The 17,625-nt window shown below is 39.1% G+C and overlaps 1 protein-coding gene across 3 annotated transcripts in view; it reads right to left on the minus strand.

The window, feature by feature from the left end:
- grik2 (glutamate receptor, ionotropic, kainate 2) overlaps positions 1-17,625 on the minus strand; it is a 376,713-nt gene that overhangs the window by 83,112 nt on the left and 275,976 nt on the right. For all 3 annotated transcript variants that reach the window (XM_028469698.1, XM_028469697.1, XM_028469699.1), the window contains exons 11-12: positions 13,579-13,785; positions 4,510-4,733 (exon numbers count right to left, since the gene is read on the minus strand). In XM_028469698.1, the coding sequence (XP_028325499.1) occupies positions 4,510-4,733; positions 13,579-13,785 (431 nt within the window). The remainder of the gene's footprint in view (positions 1-4,509; positions 4,734-13,578; positions 13,786-17,625) is intronic.

Raw genomic sequence — 17,625 nt, forward strand, 5'->3', positions numbered from 1 at the left:
TCTATTTTCTATTATTTGGAGATTGACAAAAGTACACATCAATATTTCCCTGATGGTCTAAACTAAAGATGTCCTTGGCACTAGTCTCACATACAAAGGAATGGAAATGTTTCAATTTTGTTAAAAACAATAAATGACTTTATAAAGCCACTTTGTTATACATCAATCTTTTGATCTGCCACAATAATGTAATTTTAATGAAAATACCTCAAGTTGAGAGCGTTTTTCAGCAATGTTTAGGTGAGATTAAAACTATATTAATTAGATAAATTAATCACAGAGCATAATTAGTCGCACAAGATTTTTAATCTGTTGACAGCACCAGCATTTGCATGAGCCAAATAGTACAGGGTGCAGGCAACATTTTTAACCACACTGACCAGTGATTGCATTATTGTGGCCTGTCCCTTTATATGAGGATGAAGTCACTCCTTCAATGACAGGATGGAACACGTGGATATGTGGAAGTTTTCACGCCACTCATCCGTGATGACGACTTTGTTCTCAAAGTTGTCCCACCAGCTGGAAGTGCGTCCACGTCTGATCAAAAATCTCCAGCGGTGTCTTTGACGAGCAGCATGCCTTGGAAGTGGAGGGAGGTTCATTTAATGTTCAATCGCCGACTGCAGCGCACTCCTTTGCTGCTCAAGGAGAAGCAGTAGTTGTACTACCAACAGGCAGCCAAAACGTGCCTGTAGCAACACTTCAAGTAGCACAGTAACCATGTCGCCCGCTGCCCGACATAAACAGGTGCGCAAATATGGCGTTTATTCATTCGATGTTGCGCAGTGACGTTTGGAATCTTAAAACTCCTGTTATCTATGTCCACACTCAAACGCAAAACCAGAGTTTTTCGCAAATCTTCACTTTGGTCGAAGTTTTCCAAAAGCCCCGTTTTTAATGACCTTATCCTGCGTTTTCGTGTGGATGACAGGCCAAACCGTAGAAAAATATATTTATTTTAGCAGATACCTGGCTACGTGTGGACAAGGCCTGAGTCTCTGTAAGAGTCACTTGTCTTTATTTCCTTTGGTTCTATTGGCACTGACTGACCAGCCAACTTAAAGCAAAGCAGCATTTGTTTTCATGGTGAAGGGATGTAGTCTCCTTTTTTTTTCACAGTTTCACAAAAGTTTTGAAAAGTGTCAGCTTCTACACTCCGTAGCAAAAAACATGCAACTGTGGGCCTGAGCAAGCAAGCATCCGAGTACAATGGCAAAGAGAAGGAGTATGGTGGGGGGGGTGGAGGGACGGGATGTGCAACTTACCCCGACACTTACTCATTTTGATCGTGCATACAGATAGGTGCATATTCTGAGCCAACTTAGATGACAGTTGCTGCTTTTAATACTCTTGTGTGATCATATTGCCAGTAACATTGGAACAAAACACTGGCGCTAACGCTAAAACTGTCAGTTTACCGCTGCCAGAGCAAGCCCATGTCTCCTGAAAGTTTTAGAGTTAACGCAAACTTTTCTTTCTCCTTTTTTTTCACCATGCTTCAAAACAGCAACTACAAGCAAGAGCCACGAGATCCAGTGAGTAAGCCTTCGAAAACAATTGACCCAGTTCTATCCCTTAAAGGAGAAAAAAAAAAGACAAATAATAAAAAATGGACTGCTGAGACTTTTCAGCCATTCACAGGAATAGTGTGATCAACTCAATTTGACAAATTTAAGCAAGCTCTTTGTTTTAGTTTTTTACTGTGATCTGTAACTCAATAACTTTTCAATATTCCATTGAAATGAAAGGAAGCAGCCAAAAAGTATTCCTGAATCTTGAAGAATTGTAAATGTTTTTTTTTTAGAAATCTCTAACCATATTAAAGAGTAACTAAACTCCAAACCCACTTTTTTGTGCTGAATACATCTGTATTAGTAGTGCTGTTTATTAATCCTAGTCCCACTTTTCACGTTTTAGTACAAGTATTTTAATTTTACGTATTTACAGTAGTTGTAAAATGTCAGTTACTGTCCTCTAAGGTTTGAACGCTGCTATTATAATTACATTTTGCTATTGGCTGAGACAGATTCTTTAGATTCCTCTGCATCTGTTGGTCCCGCCCCTCCTATAAAAGCTGAGAGGAGGGAGGAGGGTTTCCAGATTCTGGTCTAATCAGAGGGTCCATCAAGCTATGTGTCTATTTACAGACACATCTATGCTATGAGTGTATTCCCGTCTGTCTCTGCGTGTGCGCGGACGTACACCCTTCTTATCGCTGTGTGTGTGAGGTGGTGGGAGAGCAGTGCTGTTTGCCCCAGAGTGGTGTCTGTAAGGCTGTGCATGAGCGTCGTGATTGCGTGTGCCTGTGGTTGTAATGATACATCTCAGCTTATGAACTCGATGTGTGTGTCTACAGACACATCATTGTGAGTATTACCGTCTGTCTGTGCTCACAGCGTCGTGCTGCCTGAGTAGGTGTGTCTTACTGCTACAACATTAACACCCATAACCAAGGTCAGCAGAAAGCAGGGGTTTAGTTACTCCTTAACAAGTAAATAACACATAAGTTAGTGATGGATAGCAGGGTTTGGGTCAAATACAATTCTAATTGTGTAATTGATAATTGTTTACAATGTTGATGTGAATACAATTGTTATAGAAAAAAATTGTCAATCACAATTCAATCAAATGCAAACCTGGGGAACCATGTTATAGTTCTATGGCTTTTACATGCATGGTTTCATATCAAGTTTACCTCTCAGTTCTTTTGAGAATCAAGACGTAGACTGACCCAAAAAAGGCTCAGACGCCCACACCAAAAATATTAATTTAACCAATATTTTCATTGATTAGGAAGCCTAACAAGGCAACCAAGAGATTATATACAAATTAGATGATAGATAATATTGTTTAGTGTATTTTACAGCGGATTTAACACATGGGTCAAAACTGATCCGTTATTATAAGAGATGCTAACAGAAAGCTAAGACAAGAGGAAGGCTACATTTTATGGGGATTTATTAAAGGCTCAGTGATTATGATTATTTGTAATTGAACTTTAGTAATTGAGAACATAATTGTAATTTACTTTCAGGGGAAAATTAATGGTTGCAATTTTAATTGTAAATGCCGCTCACCGTAATCGTAATTGAGTTGTAATTGAACATTCATAATTGAAGACGTAATTGTAATTGACCCCAACCTTGATGAAGATATATTATTATACACATAAAACAAGGCATTGTCTTCATCAGGATCTGTAAGTAAATGTCAACCAGTATCACATGACTCCTTGCCTGGGTCGGTTTGTTGGAACACACGTGGTCCACCAGAATCACATGATAAAGAGAAAAAAGAGACAAAACAAACTGACCTTGGATAAATACACACAGTCATCTTGGAGAAATTGTTTAAAGAACCAAACATAGCAAAAGAGACGAGCCACATGGAATAAAGATTCATCTCAAACTGTCGGAGAAATACGATAACAACAAACAAACTCATTTGTAACAAAAGAAAAAAAATGGTGCTGTTTTTGAATGCATGTCTAGAGGTTCTGTGACAGCTTCATGCTCACTAACAAAGACAGGACGAGTAGAAAGACAATCAGCAGAGATGCACAGTCACAGTTTGAAGCATGGTGAAGAAAGAAAAAGAGAGAGAAGCATAAAGTGTGAGACACTGGGGACAGTGAGGAGAGGGAAGGAGAAAAGGGCAGCCGCCGTTCACATCACAATTCATACAAATCACACACACACACACACACACACACACACACACACACAGCTCTGGAAGGGCTAAGGGCCGGTGACATCTCTGTGTATCTTTACTTCCATCACTATCAGTGTTAATGGGTATCTTGGGTATGTTCCATTGTATCATGTTGGACTATTGATCAGTGTAAAGGCCTCAGTAGCTGCGTTTCCATTACCCTTGGAAATGTTAAAAATCTAAATAGCGCAAAAAAAAAAAAGCGTAATAAAAGCACCTGAATTTCAAAAAATCACTCAAATATCGCTAAAAAGTTTTGACACTTTCATGAGGAGGTTTCTCAGACATTTCAATATTGAAATGTTTCGTAAAAGCGCAATGGAAACACTTTTTCCGTAAATACACGTCCGCATGATGTGAGCTACCTGGTCACATGACCACACCTTTTAGAGAAAATATGACACGGTACATGTGGACAAAAGAGGAGACCTAGACGTTTCTTAGCATTATACTTAAAAATTATTACTACCACATTAGAGGTGAAACAACAAAGGAATACGGAGTGTTATAAGGAGGTTCTGAGAGTCTGTCTTTCTGCAGCGAAGTCTCGTGAGATGAGATTTCACAGGAGTTACGAGGCTCCTGCCCAAAACAACGTTCAATGAAAACACATTCAAAGTGCAATTATACTTTGTTGACATTTAGAAATATTGCTTTTATCTTGCGAAAATCTGTAATGGAAACCCAGCTAGTGTCTGCTCAGACTTGTGTTTAAAGATAAGCACCTGTTGTTAGTTGTCTGGGAGTGTGCAATGGCAGCCAAACAAGCATCTGACTGTGAGTGAGACATGTTACCTGGCTATGACAAACAGCACACAACTGACACCCAAGTAAGCCAGCAGAATATACATCCAGATATCAGGCGAGAGCGGGTTGAGGAAGGAGAAGACCCCAGGGTTGGTGCCGTTGGGCTTGCGGTACAGTATACTTATACCCAGCGTCATGAAGGGCTTGGAGAAGTCGATAACCTTCTCGCGCACGTATGTAATGGCAAGGGGAGCCACTGCCAGATCAGCTCTCTGTCAACAGCAAACATAAAAGGGAAGAGGGATAGGCTCTATGTTACAGGCACAGGAAGCATTTAGAGGCAATCAAATTAAGGAAACAGAGTCTTTACACACCAGAGTCTGTCCTGAGGCACTTAGCGAGAAATTTAAAGCCCTCTTTCTTTGCTTTCAAACATAGTTTCTCTATTAAATGCACCGTGAACCCTTTAAGAATCTAAATCAAAGCTTTCATTCCGCGTCTTCTCTTACTTTTTTTTTTTCGGTACAGATAATAGCAAAAGCATTGTGACATGGGTCAGTAAAGATCTTCATGAAAATATAAAAAACCTATTTGTCGTGACATTTTGAAATACAAATGAGTATTTATTTAACATGTGCTTTTGAGCCGAAAGTAAATAATTCTCTGAAAAATGGTGCTTAGTCTACTTGTTGATATACTGTAAGTGAAAACCAAGACCTATTGGATGTTTGGAGGAAAATGTTTTACCATCATTTCATTCACCAACTGAATCACTGCATTTACTGTAGTTATTTAGGATTAGTTACAAAGCTGAATGACATCTAAGGTTGTGTATTTTAACAAACATATCAATAGGATAATATCAAAAGGATGACATGCAGGACAGGTTTTCTTTACTTGTTTGATAGTATCAAACCTTAGCGTAGCCACACTATGAAGCCAATGCTTTTGACCTATTGTCATAAAACCTCTGGACATTGTAAGAACAGTTAAACTTGTCTGAAGTAAAACCTAACGCTGGAGTTACACAAAGCCCCGACATGTTACAAACGCAAGGAATCTAATTCACGACAGATTGCTTTACATTTCAGGTTAAGATAAGAAAAAATGGAACGGTTCAATGGCGCTCTGTGACGCTCTGTAATGCACGATCTCTATCAGTGGGTGTAGTACGGTTCATACCAATACCGTATGCAGCGCTACAAGTTTGGCTACTGTTGCAGAATGGGTTTATATTTGGCTCCACACACCCAAATTCACCCCAACATCACATCTTGGACAGTTCACAAGGATCCCATGCTCCATTAGGCCATCAGCCGGTTGTTATGGTACTGTCCTCCCTTCCCGTGTTTGCGTGTATTTGGTATACAGCTCAATGTGTAAACAGGAAGTGCTGTGTCAAGTTACAGAGCACATGTAGCAGAGCACACAGCTGCACCTCTGGTCTATCTCATTGGACCAGAGGTGCAGGAGGGCGTCGGCTCCTGGACTTTGACGTGTTCTTCAGCTGTGTCATCTTGAACATGAGAAATGAAGTGAGGACACACTCCAAATGCTTTCAAACTGTGTTGTGTGCCAAAATGGATCAGCACGGGGAGACATGAATGTTGACGCACTGCTACGCACTCCCAGGGACGACACTGAAAAATCTTCTAGTGTAACAGTACATCCTCGCTTTACAGTTTAATCGGACTATCCACTCTGTTGTTAGCATCCTGATACCTGCTCAACTTGTGGCTTTCGTAGGTGTAGCCAGCTCTGATATCTGCTGGCCAAGTTTGGGTTGCCTTAATATAGAACATGGGTCACCAACCTTTCTGAAACTGTGAGCTACTTCATAGGTACTGTAAAGTCCGAAGGGCTACCAGTTAGAAAAGAACGTCTTAAATACGTAAAAAGCAGTAGCAACTTAAAAAGTTAGAAAACATTGAGGTTTCAATATTAAACACTTTATTTTTCTATATTAGGTTTTAATAAAATTGTATTATATATAACATACCACTGACCATACACCAGACCTGCAAAACGGAACATTTTAAGATGGTTAATTTAATACAAAAACTTTACTAGCTGTAGCTAACTCTACTAGGTACTAACTACATCTCTCATTTGTTTCGCATTTCTTTGCGAGTTTGAATCCTGGAAAGTGAATCACATTCTAGGTAGAACACATTGGTGACTAGAGCTCCTGAGGGCACCTCACATGCTCCGTGCGGGCTACTTGGTGCCCACGGCAGCGTGTTGGTGACCCCTGGTATAAAACATCACATCACAGTTGTGTCGTCTCACCCAGCAACAGCATAGTAATGAAGAAATCTGTAGTGCACTGCTTTGGTACATTTATTATTACTGGAGGGGCTTTGGAGGGTCACTGTCATCAACTGACCAAAAACACTTTTTATCACCTGAGAAATATCTCTAAAGTGAAGAATTTGTTGTCTGAATCAGATCTTGAAATGATCCTCCACGTGTTCCTCTTGTCTCGCATTGATTATTGTAAATCTGTTTTCACTTGTTTCAACAAGCCGACTCTAAACAGTTCCAGATTGTACAAAACCCACAACAGCCCACGTTACCCCCATTCTATCAAGTCTTCATTGGCTTCTAGTCAAATTTTGCATCAAGTTTAAAATTTTAGTCCTGGCTCTCCGTGCGTTGCATGGTCAGGTCTCTCAGTGTATCACTGATTTGTTGTGCTCCTACACTTCAGGGCGCAGCCTTCGGTCTTCAGGCTAGGATCTCCTAAAGATCCCCAAAACTAATTTTAAAACCCGGGGAGACGTGGCGTTCCAGGTTCTAGAATGACTTTCACCAGTCCCTCCGTGAGCTTGACTGTTTGGACTCTTTTAAAAAGTATTTGAAGACTTTGCTTTTCAGAAAAGCTTTTGGTTAATGGATTTTTAACTTTTGTTATACTTTTTTGTTGTTGCTCCTGTTGTTTGTGCAGCACTTTGTGATTTTTATCTGTGAAAAGCGCTTTATAAATAAACATTTACTTAATTATTTACTTAGGAGGGGCTAAGGTTTAGTCAGGGAGGGGCCGTTGCCACGCACTTCATTAGTTATGATCACATTTGTAGCATTCTGAGCATTCGTAGCATAATGCTACATGGTTTTATGAACCCTCTGCAGTGAGGTTGAGCTTTGTCGCGAGCGTCATGAATCACACAGATTTGACATTCGTAACGTGTCGGGGCTTTGTGTAACCCCACATAAACTCCAGGTTTCCTTCACATGATGTAACAATGCTTAACCTTCTTCATCTGTTAATGTGTTATTCACATTCTGACAACAATGATAATCAGATGAGCCTTTTCATTTTGTTAAAGAGAAAAGTCTTGCTTATGAGAAACTGAGCTTTCAAGATAAATGATGTGTGGATTCTGACCTGAACATTTGTGCTTCCCTATTTGAGTTAAAAAAAAATAAAAAATTAAATAAACTGTATTGTGAATCTGACAGTTAATAAATCTCCTGCTGCACTGTGACTATAAATGCTAAACATTCAGAACAAGGTCAAGTGGTTCATTTTTCAAAGATATATCCCTTTTTTGTCCTTAGGAAGGTTGTCATCTATCACCGACTGAGCTCCTGCTACACAGATCTGATACATAGAAAGTGTGGATAATAACCAACACAAGTCACCAAACAACTCTAATTATCTCTTTATTCTACCACACATACATATGTCAAACTCGAGGCCCGGGGGCCAAATCCGACCCTTTAAATCCTCCAAAATAGCCCGCAGGGTAAAGTAAAAATGGCTGAGAAAACAATGTAAAAAATTCCCAGATAACGTAGTTGTGGATATCTCAGTAGGGTTACATAGGGGCATAAAATATCTGGCAAATATCCATGGGAACCTAAGCTCAGGACTTTTGGCATTATTTAAAAAAAATTTACTTTTCATGAGAATTATTTAGTGAAATTAAGCAGAAATTGGCAGTAATTTGAATTCACTGTATCATATCCAAACATACATTTTGAGATCCATGCACAATAACCCACTTAAAACATTACCTTTCAACACATTTATTTAGAAGTAGAAATGTACAATTATTCAAGTGGAGTTTAATTGAATTTGTGACAAATTCCATGAAACTCAACAATATTTGCCGGGTTAATAGTTTTCCCATGGTTTGTAGAACACAATGAGGTCATTTTTATTCTCAAATTGTCTCACAGAAACCATTTTTACAAAATCCTACTCAATCCTGACATTTTTTAATGAATAAAATGTACTCTGAAAATAGACTAAGTAGACTTCACATTTATATAAATTGATAAAAGATGCGTGACAAACAGGCACTTGAACTTTTTAATTATCTCCAATTTCATTGTATGTACGTCTTTTCTCTTTTTCTTTTTGTTTTTTTGTTGTTCATTGTTTTCTTTGTTGGTTTTGTTCTGTTTTTGTCTGTTTTGTGTTACATAAAAAATGCAGTGTACTTTTGATGACAGCTGTCTGTGAAAATGACATTTTGTTTGTTAATTAATGCAATAAGGGTTTAAAAAAAATCAAAATAAAAAAAAAAATCCTGAAATATGTAGAAAAAAGTTCCCAAAATTAAATAAACTAATACAGTGCCCGTTGAAAGTATGTGTTCATATAGTGGGAGGAGCTTAAGTAGAGTCGTCAATTATGGCCAAATGAGTATGTTTTTATATGCATTTTTATATATTTTTTTTCATTTGGTGTATTTTCCTGTAAAGTATGTTTTTTGGAGTCTTTATGTATTTTTGTAACTTTCTGTTGTCTTGTAGTATGATTCTGGAATCATTTTGTGTAATTTTGTATCTTTTTTGGTCTAGTTTTGTGCATTTCTGTGGTCATTTTGTGTATTTTTTGTATGAACATTTAGTTTTGTGTATTTTGAGTCATTTTCATATTTTTGCTGTTGTTTGGTGTAATTTTCTGTAATGTATGTTTTTTGGAGTCATTTTGTGTGTTTTTGGAGCCTTTTTGTATATCTTTGTGCATTTCTGTTGTCGTTTTGTGTACTCTTTCTATAAATATTGTTTAGTTTTTTTTTGTTTTACGTCATTATGTGTAATTTTGTATCTTTCAGTTGTCATTTTGTGCCTTTTTTGTATAATTATTGTTTTTTGTTGCCATTGTAGTTTGATTCTGGAGTCATTTTGTGTATTTTTTTAATCTTTTTAGTGTAGTTTTGTGCATTTCTGTTGTCATTTTAGTGTATTTTTTGTATAAATATTTTATTTTGTGTATTTTGAGTCTTTTCAATATTTTTGTGGTCGTTTGGTGTGTGCGTGCGGGCGTGTGTGTGACTCACTACTTCGTGGCTCACACACATACGCATGCGCTTAAGCCGCGAACATGCACGCACATCAGTGACTCACATCAGGCCCAATCAGTGAGACTTGAGAGCTTTGCTAGTATATCAGTGTGAGCGCAGCTGCTCAGGTGCCCCTCCCCACTCTCCGGTCTAAACTATCTTCCTCTCTTACATTCGTGTGTTTGCGGTCCGTCTGCTTGGCTGTGTGCGCAGCGATTGGCTCTGGCCGCACACGTGACTCTAGCTCGTCTCTGTGAGGAGCTGTGCAGTGAAATAGACCTCACACTGAGGTCAAACGCTGAATAGGTTTCACTTCTGGCCAAACTTAAGCCAAAATTAAAATAAACATTTGAAAATGACCAAATTACTCCAAAATAACAGATGCACACACTTGGGGTGTTTGGGATCCATTGACAAAGTTTCAGGTTGAACTCATACCGCGTCGGAGAGAACATCGCTCCACACGCACGCACGCACATATCTATATCTATCTATAAAAACAGACCTTCTTTTCTCTTTTCTTTTATAAATAAATATAGTCCTTACCTGTCACCTATGGCTTGGATATTGTCGGTGCATACTACATACTTTTATATGATGTATATATGAAATGCAAAGTAGCACTCATGTGGAAATTGTTCAATTCCCCACCTCTGTGGCCCACTTGACATCAAACTTATTCGTTTTTGGCTCGGGAACTGGAATGAGTGTGACACCCCAGTGCTTCGGCGTTTATGGTACTCCTTCAGCATCCAACAGGAGTAGAACGTGAGCTAATGTTCTCATTCCTTGTTTGGTTGAATCCTCAGTCTCAGCCCTGTGAGGCCCCGTCTACAGCTCCATCTGTCTCAGTCGAGCTCTGTGCTAAGAAGTGGGCCAGAGCCACACGGAACAGTGTCTCACAGGAGGATTGAGCCCTTCACCCATGAAAAGACCAGACTAGCTGTCGCAACAGCCAATCACGTCGCTGATCTATAATAGTGAGAGGAAGACAAGTGTGTGGGAGCCGGGGGAGACTTGACTTGTGGGTGCCGCTACTAATGAGGTCAGATATCGACTATGGGCTGTGCAGGGCCTGCTACTTTTCTGCCCATGCAGTTTATCCTAACTGGGGCTTTGTTGAGCATAATGATCTACACTGTGTGTGTGTGTGTGTGTGTGTGTGTGTGTGTGTGTGTGTGTGTGTGTGTGTGTGTGTGTGTGTGTGTGTGCGTGTGCGTGTGTGTCTTTTTAATAAGCTCTGTAGGGGGAAAACAATTCAGAGCACAAAAAAAGCTCTCCTCGCATCACTGTACTTCCAACTTGTGATTGTTATTACCTGTTTACTATTTCACTCTTCCAGTGTTTGTCCTCGTTAAAACTTCCATTGTCTGGGATGGCTGAACAATCCAACGGGCCACTACAGCTAACATGGGTTTGTACTCATGCTCAGTACTGGGAGACAATATTTGTTAGTTTCTATATTGAATTTTTCCAATTTAAGTTATCATTAGCTGTGTTTCCATTATCCATGATGTAAATCTAAATAACCCAATAAACACTGGTAATGGAAACACCTGAATTTTGAAAAAACCACTCAAATACTGTTCGCTTTCAAGAGTTGGTAGCATGGAAACACTTTTACCGCAAACACACGTCACAGAACGTGACGTTCATGATGTAAGAGATCTGATCACATGACCACTTCACTCCAAGAAAACATGACGCAGTACGCGTAAACAGAAAAGAAGACCAGGACATTTCTTAGTGTTATAAGGAGGTTCTAAGTGTCCGACTTTCTGCTCTGAAGTATCGCGGGATGAGATTTCACGGGAGTTACGAGGCTGCTCCCAAAAACAAAATTCAATGGAAACACGTTCAAAGCACAATTGTACTTTGTCGACATTTAGAAATATCGGTTTTATTTTGTGAAAATCTGTAATAGAAACACAGCTATTGTGTCTCTGAAGAAGTAAAAGAATTATTTTTAAAAAAAAAGTATCTTAAATCAATCTTTGACAGTTTTAAGCTTTTTGTTAGTTTTACCCTCCTATTATCCTCAAATATTACACATTTTAACATTGGGGTCAATCTGACCCCAGGGATATTTGCCTTCAGAAAACAATTGACAGAAAATTTGTTGAACACGTTTTTGTGTCAGGCACCATCAGGACAAACTTTTAAATCACAATGAATTTTTGGTGATGATATGACCTTTCCTACAGCGCCACCATCAGGTCAGACTTTCAGCTTTACAGTTAGCTTAATGTCAGAATGTTCATCCAAATCTTTTTTTTTTAATTTGGGGTGCACATTCATGACTCTCACAGAATCAACCATAGTGATTGATGTTGGTCTTTCCATGAATGAGGGTCCTCAACACAAATAAAACAGATTGGGGTCAAACTGACCCCAGAGGAACACCAATGTGTGCAATATTTGTTCAGCACATTGAACAAAAATATCATGATATTTTTATACTTAATCAATTGGACCCATCAAACTAGGAAAATGTAACTATTATTTTTTAAATGGCATCAAATTGACCCGAAGGACAATAAGAGGGTTAAAGAGTATTTCTACTTATTCTGTTTTACTTAAGACTGGTAAAAAAAAAAACCTTTTATTGACACAGAACAAAAACATAAAGAGTGTGGTGTTAACTGAGCCAATGATAAACACAATAAGACTTTATTATTTATGGCTTTTCACTGATGTCAAAATAGCCCTGTGATAAAGAAATCACAACTTATTTTATCTCCACCACCCACACTGGCACATTTCTTAGTTTCCTAAATAGTCAAATGTCTACAGCTTGCTTCTCACTTAGCACAACATTATGTATCCACAATAGAGCCCATTGGTTGTTTCTATACACCAACTTAGATGCCACACTTGTATTGTCTTTACTATGCAGTGTTGAAAAAGCTATGCAATTATTCTAACAGCTCTGAGGTTTAGGTCTGAACAAAAAGGGTTTTTGAAAGCCCAATGTATTTGTAGGCACCAATGATTTAATCATTATTGCTTATAATAATAAAGTCTTTTGAATGTTTTGTTTGTGGGAATGTGGAATAACATATAGATTAAAATAATAATAAAAGATTTACATTTATTGACATTGAACGGCTAAAAGCATCAGCATGAATAAATACACGTAGTTGTGGAATCCATTGATTTCAAAAGAAAAGAAAAGAAAGAGGGCTATAATTTCTACACAATACAGAATACAACATGACATTCAGTAAAAGTGTTTATGTTTAGCTGAAGATAGCCACCTATTCAGTACTAGGGTTGTGCTTTGCCATGAATCTGACAATATGATTCACGATGTCACGATACGCTATATCCTGATCTATCCGTATACTAAACAATACGATATACATCGCAATACATAATTACAAATTTCACCTTTACAAGTACAACATGATATGAAATACAATTTATTTAAATTTTTTTTGGTAAATGGTAAATGCAATTAAAGTACCAATATCAAAAACAAGTGGTATGTTTATCAAACTGTAAAATTAAGTTTTTCAAAAAAGTTTAACTTTTGCTTCTACAACAGATTCTGATTCTGTTAAGTTCTTAAATTATTTTTAAAAAAAGTAACCACATGCATTGAGGAGTGAGGTAGTTTAACAAGGTCTGATGTGGTTCATTGACAACTAGTTTATTTATTTATTAAAGTTTAGTGCAATTTTTTTTTTTTTGTTGAAAAACATGATCAAAAAGATCAATTTGGAAATGTTTTGGATCGATACGATAATAACGCAGTGAAACATTGTGATATGTTGACAAATCATTTTTTCCTACTCCCTTATTAACTAGAGTTACTCACATGGTCCATTAGCTCCTTGACCATGCCATTCCACTGGCCCGTGTTTTCATCCTGGGCTCCGTATCTTCCATCCTCCACGAGGCGTAGCTCATATGTGAAGCCCAGGATGTTGGCTAGCTCTCTGAGCAGGTCCACGCAGTAGCCTTCAAAACGGTCGTTCCCATACAGAGGCTTGTCAGACTTCTTGAACATCACATAGGGCTCCTCCTGTTGGGAATGAAAGAGAGAGGAAGAGATGAGTATCTGCAGCACTTGGCGTCGTCTCCCACCTGATAAGGCCGGTGTTTGAATGTGTGATGGTGTAAGGTCTCTGTGTTTGAGTCTGTGCACGGGCCAACAGTTCCCTTCCTGTGATGTTGGGTATGATGGGTGCAAAGTGAGGCGTGACCATAATAAGAGATAATCCCTCAGTATCAATGACTCTGTGCTCCTCTCAAGCGCAGCAGGCTGGCTTTGGGCCCAGGCCGAGCTTTCACAACGCCGCCACCGCACTACGTCAATATGATAAGAGACACTGATAAACGGACATGCACACAGAGAGAGAGGGAGAGAGAGCTTGTCCCTTGTGTTGACACTTACAGCTGTGGAAATTACTGATGTCTTCTTTGATACCGAGCCTAGACTGAGCTTCTCCACCATATTCACATCCTTCCTTTCTCCTAGCTTTGCCTCTGTTTTACGCATGTGTTCAAAATTGCATACTAATGTACAACTCACACTAAGTCTGACGTCAAAATGAGTAGTGAATTCCAATTAGATAGTAGGGAAGATTGAGTACGCAAAAAATATCTGTAGTAACTAAACCTCTGCTGAATACAAATGTATTTGGGTATGATGTAGTGCTGTTAAATGATCCTGGTCTAACTCTCAACATTTTAGTAATTTTTCTTCAATTTGGCATATTTAGTTGTAAAATGTCAGAGTGACTGCCCTCTATGGGTTGAAACCCAGCTATTACAATTTATTTTTGCTATTGGCTGCAGAACAAGATCATGTGATGTTTTGGGACCATCTTGCGTCACAAGCAAGCACTGTTAGCCCCGCCCATTTAATAAAAACTCGCAACTATTGGCTCTACAATCTGTGGTGAGTAGGTTGGATTGAGAAAAGAGTGAATAGAGAGGTACAGTGAGTAAAGAGTTAACATCGCATAAATTGTTCATTGGAGATTTTATAATATACACTGGGCGTGTCTTAAGTGCTCCAGGAGCCCCGCCCATAATCAAGGCATTTTTTTTCAATTTCCCTCCTAGTGGCAGGTCAGAAAAAAGCCAGGGGTTTAGTTCCTCTTTAGGTGTGCACTGTGGGCACACTAGTCATACTCAGCCGTCCCATGATGCATTGTGAGCGGAACGTGAAATCGTCCTGGGATCGGCTTCAAGCTAAAAATCAAACACTCCCCTTTCAAAATAAAAGCATCTCTTCTTGTTTCCCATTAGTTTATTAAAAACATTTCTTTTAAACCCTTTTGTAAATAGGGCTCTTGTTTTGAAGTTTGCTGGAATTCTTGTCAGTAACACAATGGAGGGTCTCCGAAAATCTCCAAAATGTCAGCATGAATCGTCTTTCTGTGAGTTTCATGGATCAAATGATCACATGTTGATATTGTACTTTGTCACTTTCACACTGAAAATGTTTTCAGAACTTTCAAATGTGGAGAATCAACAGAGATATTTAGCCTCAGTGTGCTTCAGGTTTTTGTCATTGTAGGTTTGAAATGAATCTTGGGAAACTTAAAGTATACTTCAGTGGGAACGGTCACCATTCTACCATCCTAACCATACTAATAGTATATAGTAGACTGTATACTCACTAAGTGTGTAGTGTATAGTAGGTTAGAACACAACCCATCTGTCTCTGTTAGCTGTAGATGTTCATTCTCACCACTCTCCACAAATATGTTTCCAAGCAGGTGTTGTTTGGAACATAACGACTCCATGACTCAAACTAATAAAGATCATTTTATGTAAAATTCACCAACAGCTTTGACACTGGCACCAACAAGCTTTGCAATGTACTTTAATTCTGCCATAGTGCACTGCTAGCACAAAGATTTTGGAAATCACTATTTTACAGAAAAGCATTTACAGTGAAGTAATTAGTAAAACAAGACATGTTTCATGCACCAGGCTCCAGACCAGCACCTTTCCTCCAATCAAACACAGTCCATCTGTCGTTGTTTGCTATTTGTTCAGAGCTCAAACACATCTCCCATGTTTTCAACTCAACATGTCCAATTATTACCTCAATAGTGATTGTTTTTGGCACATTCGGCTTTCTTTCTTTCTTGAATGTCAGTGATAATGAATCGACTAAAACGCTGCACACAACTTATTTTCCATTCATTTGTTGTTCATTAATATCATTATCAACAATTACTGATTAAAAAACATACAAGTAATTCACAGCAAAATAAATGTATGTTTCATTTAGTTTTTTTTTTTTGTTTTTTTTCTAGGCGCATACTTTGTATCCAAATCCTAGATATCAGGGAATAGAAACACCCATACACCCATCAGCAGACTGGATAAAAGGTTTCCCTCTCTCTAGTTGATCACTGAAGAGGAAGTTTGTTGCTTTTTTTGGGTTTTCATGTTTTTATTTTTCTGTCTATTGTCTAGTTCAGGGACGGGGCTTCAGGGGGGGCTTCAGAGGGGGCTGGGAGGGCGGCACACCTCCAGCCTGGGGTAGGACTTAAAGGAGCCGGGTCTCTATCTGGAGAAGGCGGGCCATCTCATGACATGTGCCCAGAGGCGCCCAGAGTATAGGCACAGTCTGTTTAACATCACCCATAATGCAGATTTATACATGGGTTATAGAGAGCCATTTCATGTGACGTATGCATACTAAAATAGGTCCAGGCTTGGTGCAAAACCACAGAAGCAATCATGTCAACATATTCGCTGTTGTGAGGCGATGGTGAACGGGAATGGACGGAGTGCTATCTCAGTCTGGATCAAGGAAAAAGTGACCGTAAAAAGCTGTAAATGGACTGATATGCAGACATGGGACAGTGAGGAGGAGACTTAATGTAGAGATGGTAACTCCACCGTTGAAACTGATCAGAATGAGCGGAAATACACACAAACCTTTGTTAACAGGAGTACAGCAGCCCGCCTATCTGCCCGTTAACAAGTAGTTATTGCTGTTTTCTTTTGTATATACACTGGGTTTTTCTATCAGATATGTATACATGTCTGGCCATTAAACATAGCCAGACACAGGACAGCACATTGGATGACTACTCGTTTTCAGGAATGCTGCATGGGTCCCGCAATCGTTCACCTGTACTTAACTCATTCAGTGCCATTGACTAATATTACATCATTTCAAATCCAAACTCTCAGTGCCTAAGATGTAATTTTACATCAATTAGGTTTTTTCACGGAAGTTGCCAGGATACACTGTGAATATAAGGCTTCTTTGATGATGTAGTGACCAACTGTGCCCTGAAGGTGGCAGCAGCACACCTTTGGATGATAGATTAGCCACTGATGCTCCCATTAGCTAAGGAGGAAAAAGCAATAATGAGGGAGATTATGGTGCTACGGAGTGATATTGTAAAGTATCCAGCAGCTCACAGCACCACATACTAACACAGAACATTTGTGGACCTGAGTGGATTATTGATAATGTCATCTCTGCATGTCGAGAGGAAGAGGAAGTTACGTCTGTGTGATTGACAGGGGGGGAGGGGAGTTCACGAGACAGAAAATGGCGCAACGAGAGTTGATGCTGAAGTTCCCAGCAGCTCACAGTAGCGCACACTCAACCAGAGCATGTGCGGAACTAAGTGGACTATTGAGAGTGTGGCGATGGTGAGAAAAAATGATGAAAAAACTGGGCAAGCGCTGCCACTCGGCATGTCCTGGATGAGGAGGAAGTTGCGTATGGGGAGAATGACGGGGGAGAGACATTGAACTCTGACCTAGATAGCAAAATAATAATAATGTTGCCATCAAAAGCCTGGTCTCAGTGTTGTTTTTGTAGTTTTATAGAAGGAAACCAATGTTGAGGTGTCCCTAAAGCACAAAAAAATTGCTTCAA

This window comes from Gouania willdenowi, chromosome 16 (genome assembly GCF_900634775.1).
Source record: "Gouania willdenowi chromosome 16, fGouWil2.1, whole genome shotgun sequence".
Lineage (NCBI taxonomy): Eukaryota > Metazoa > Chordata > Actinopteri > Blenniiformes > Gobiesocidae > Gouania > Gouania willdenowi.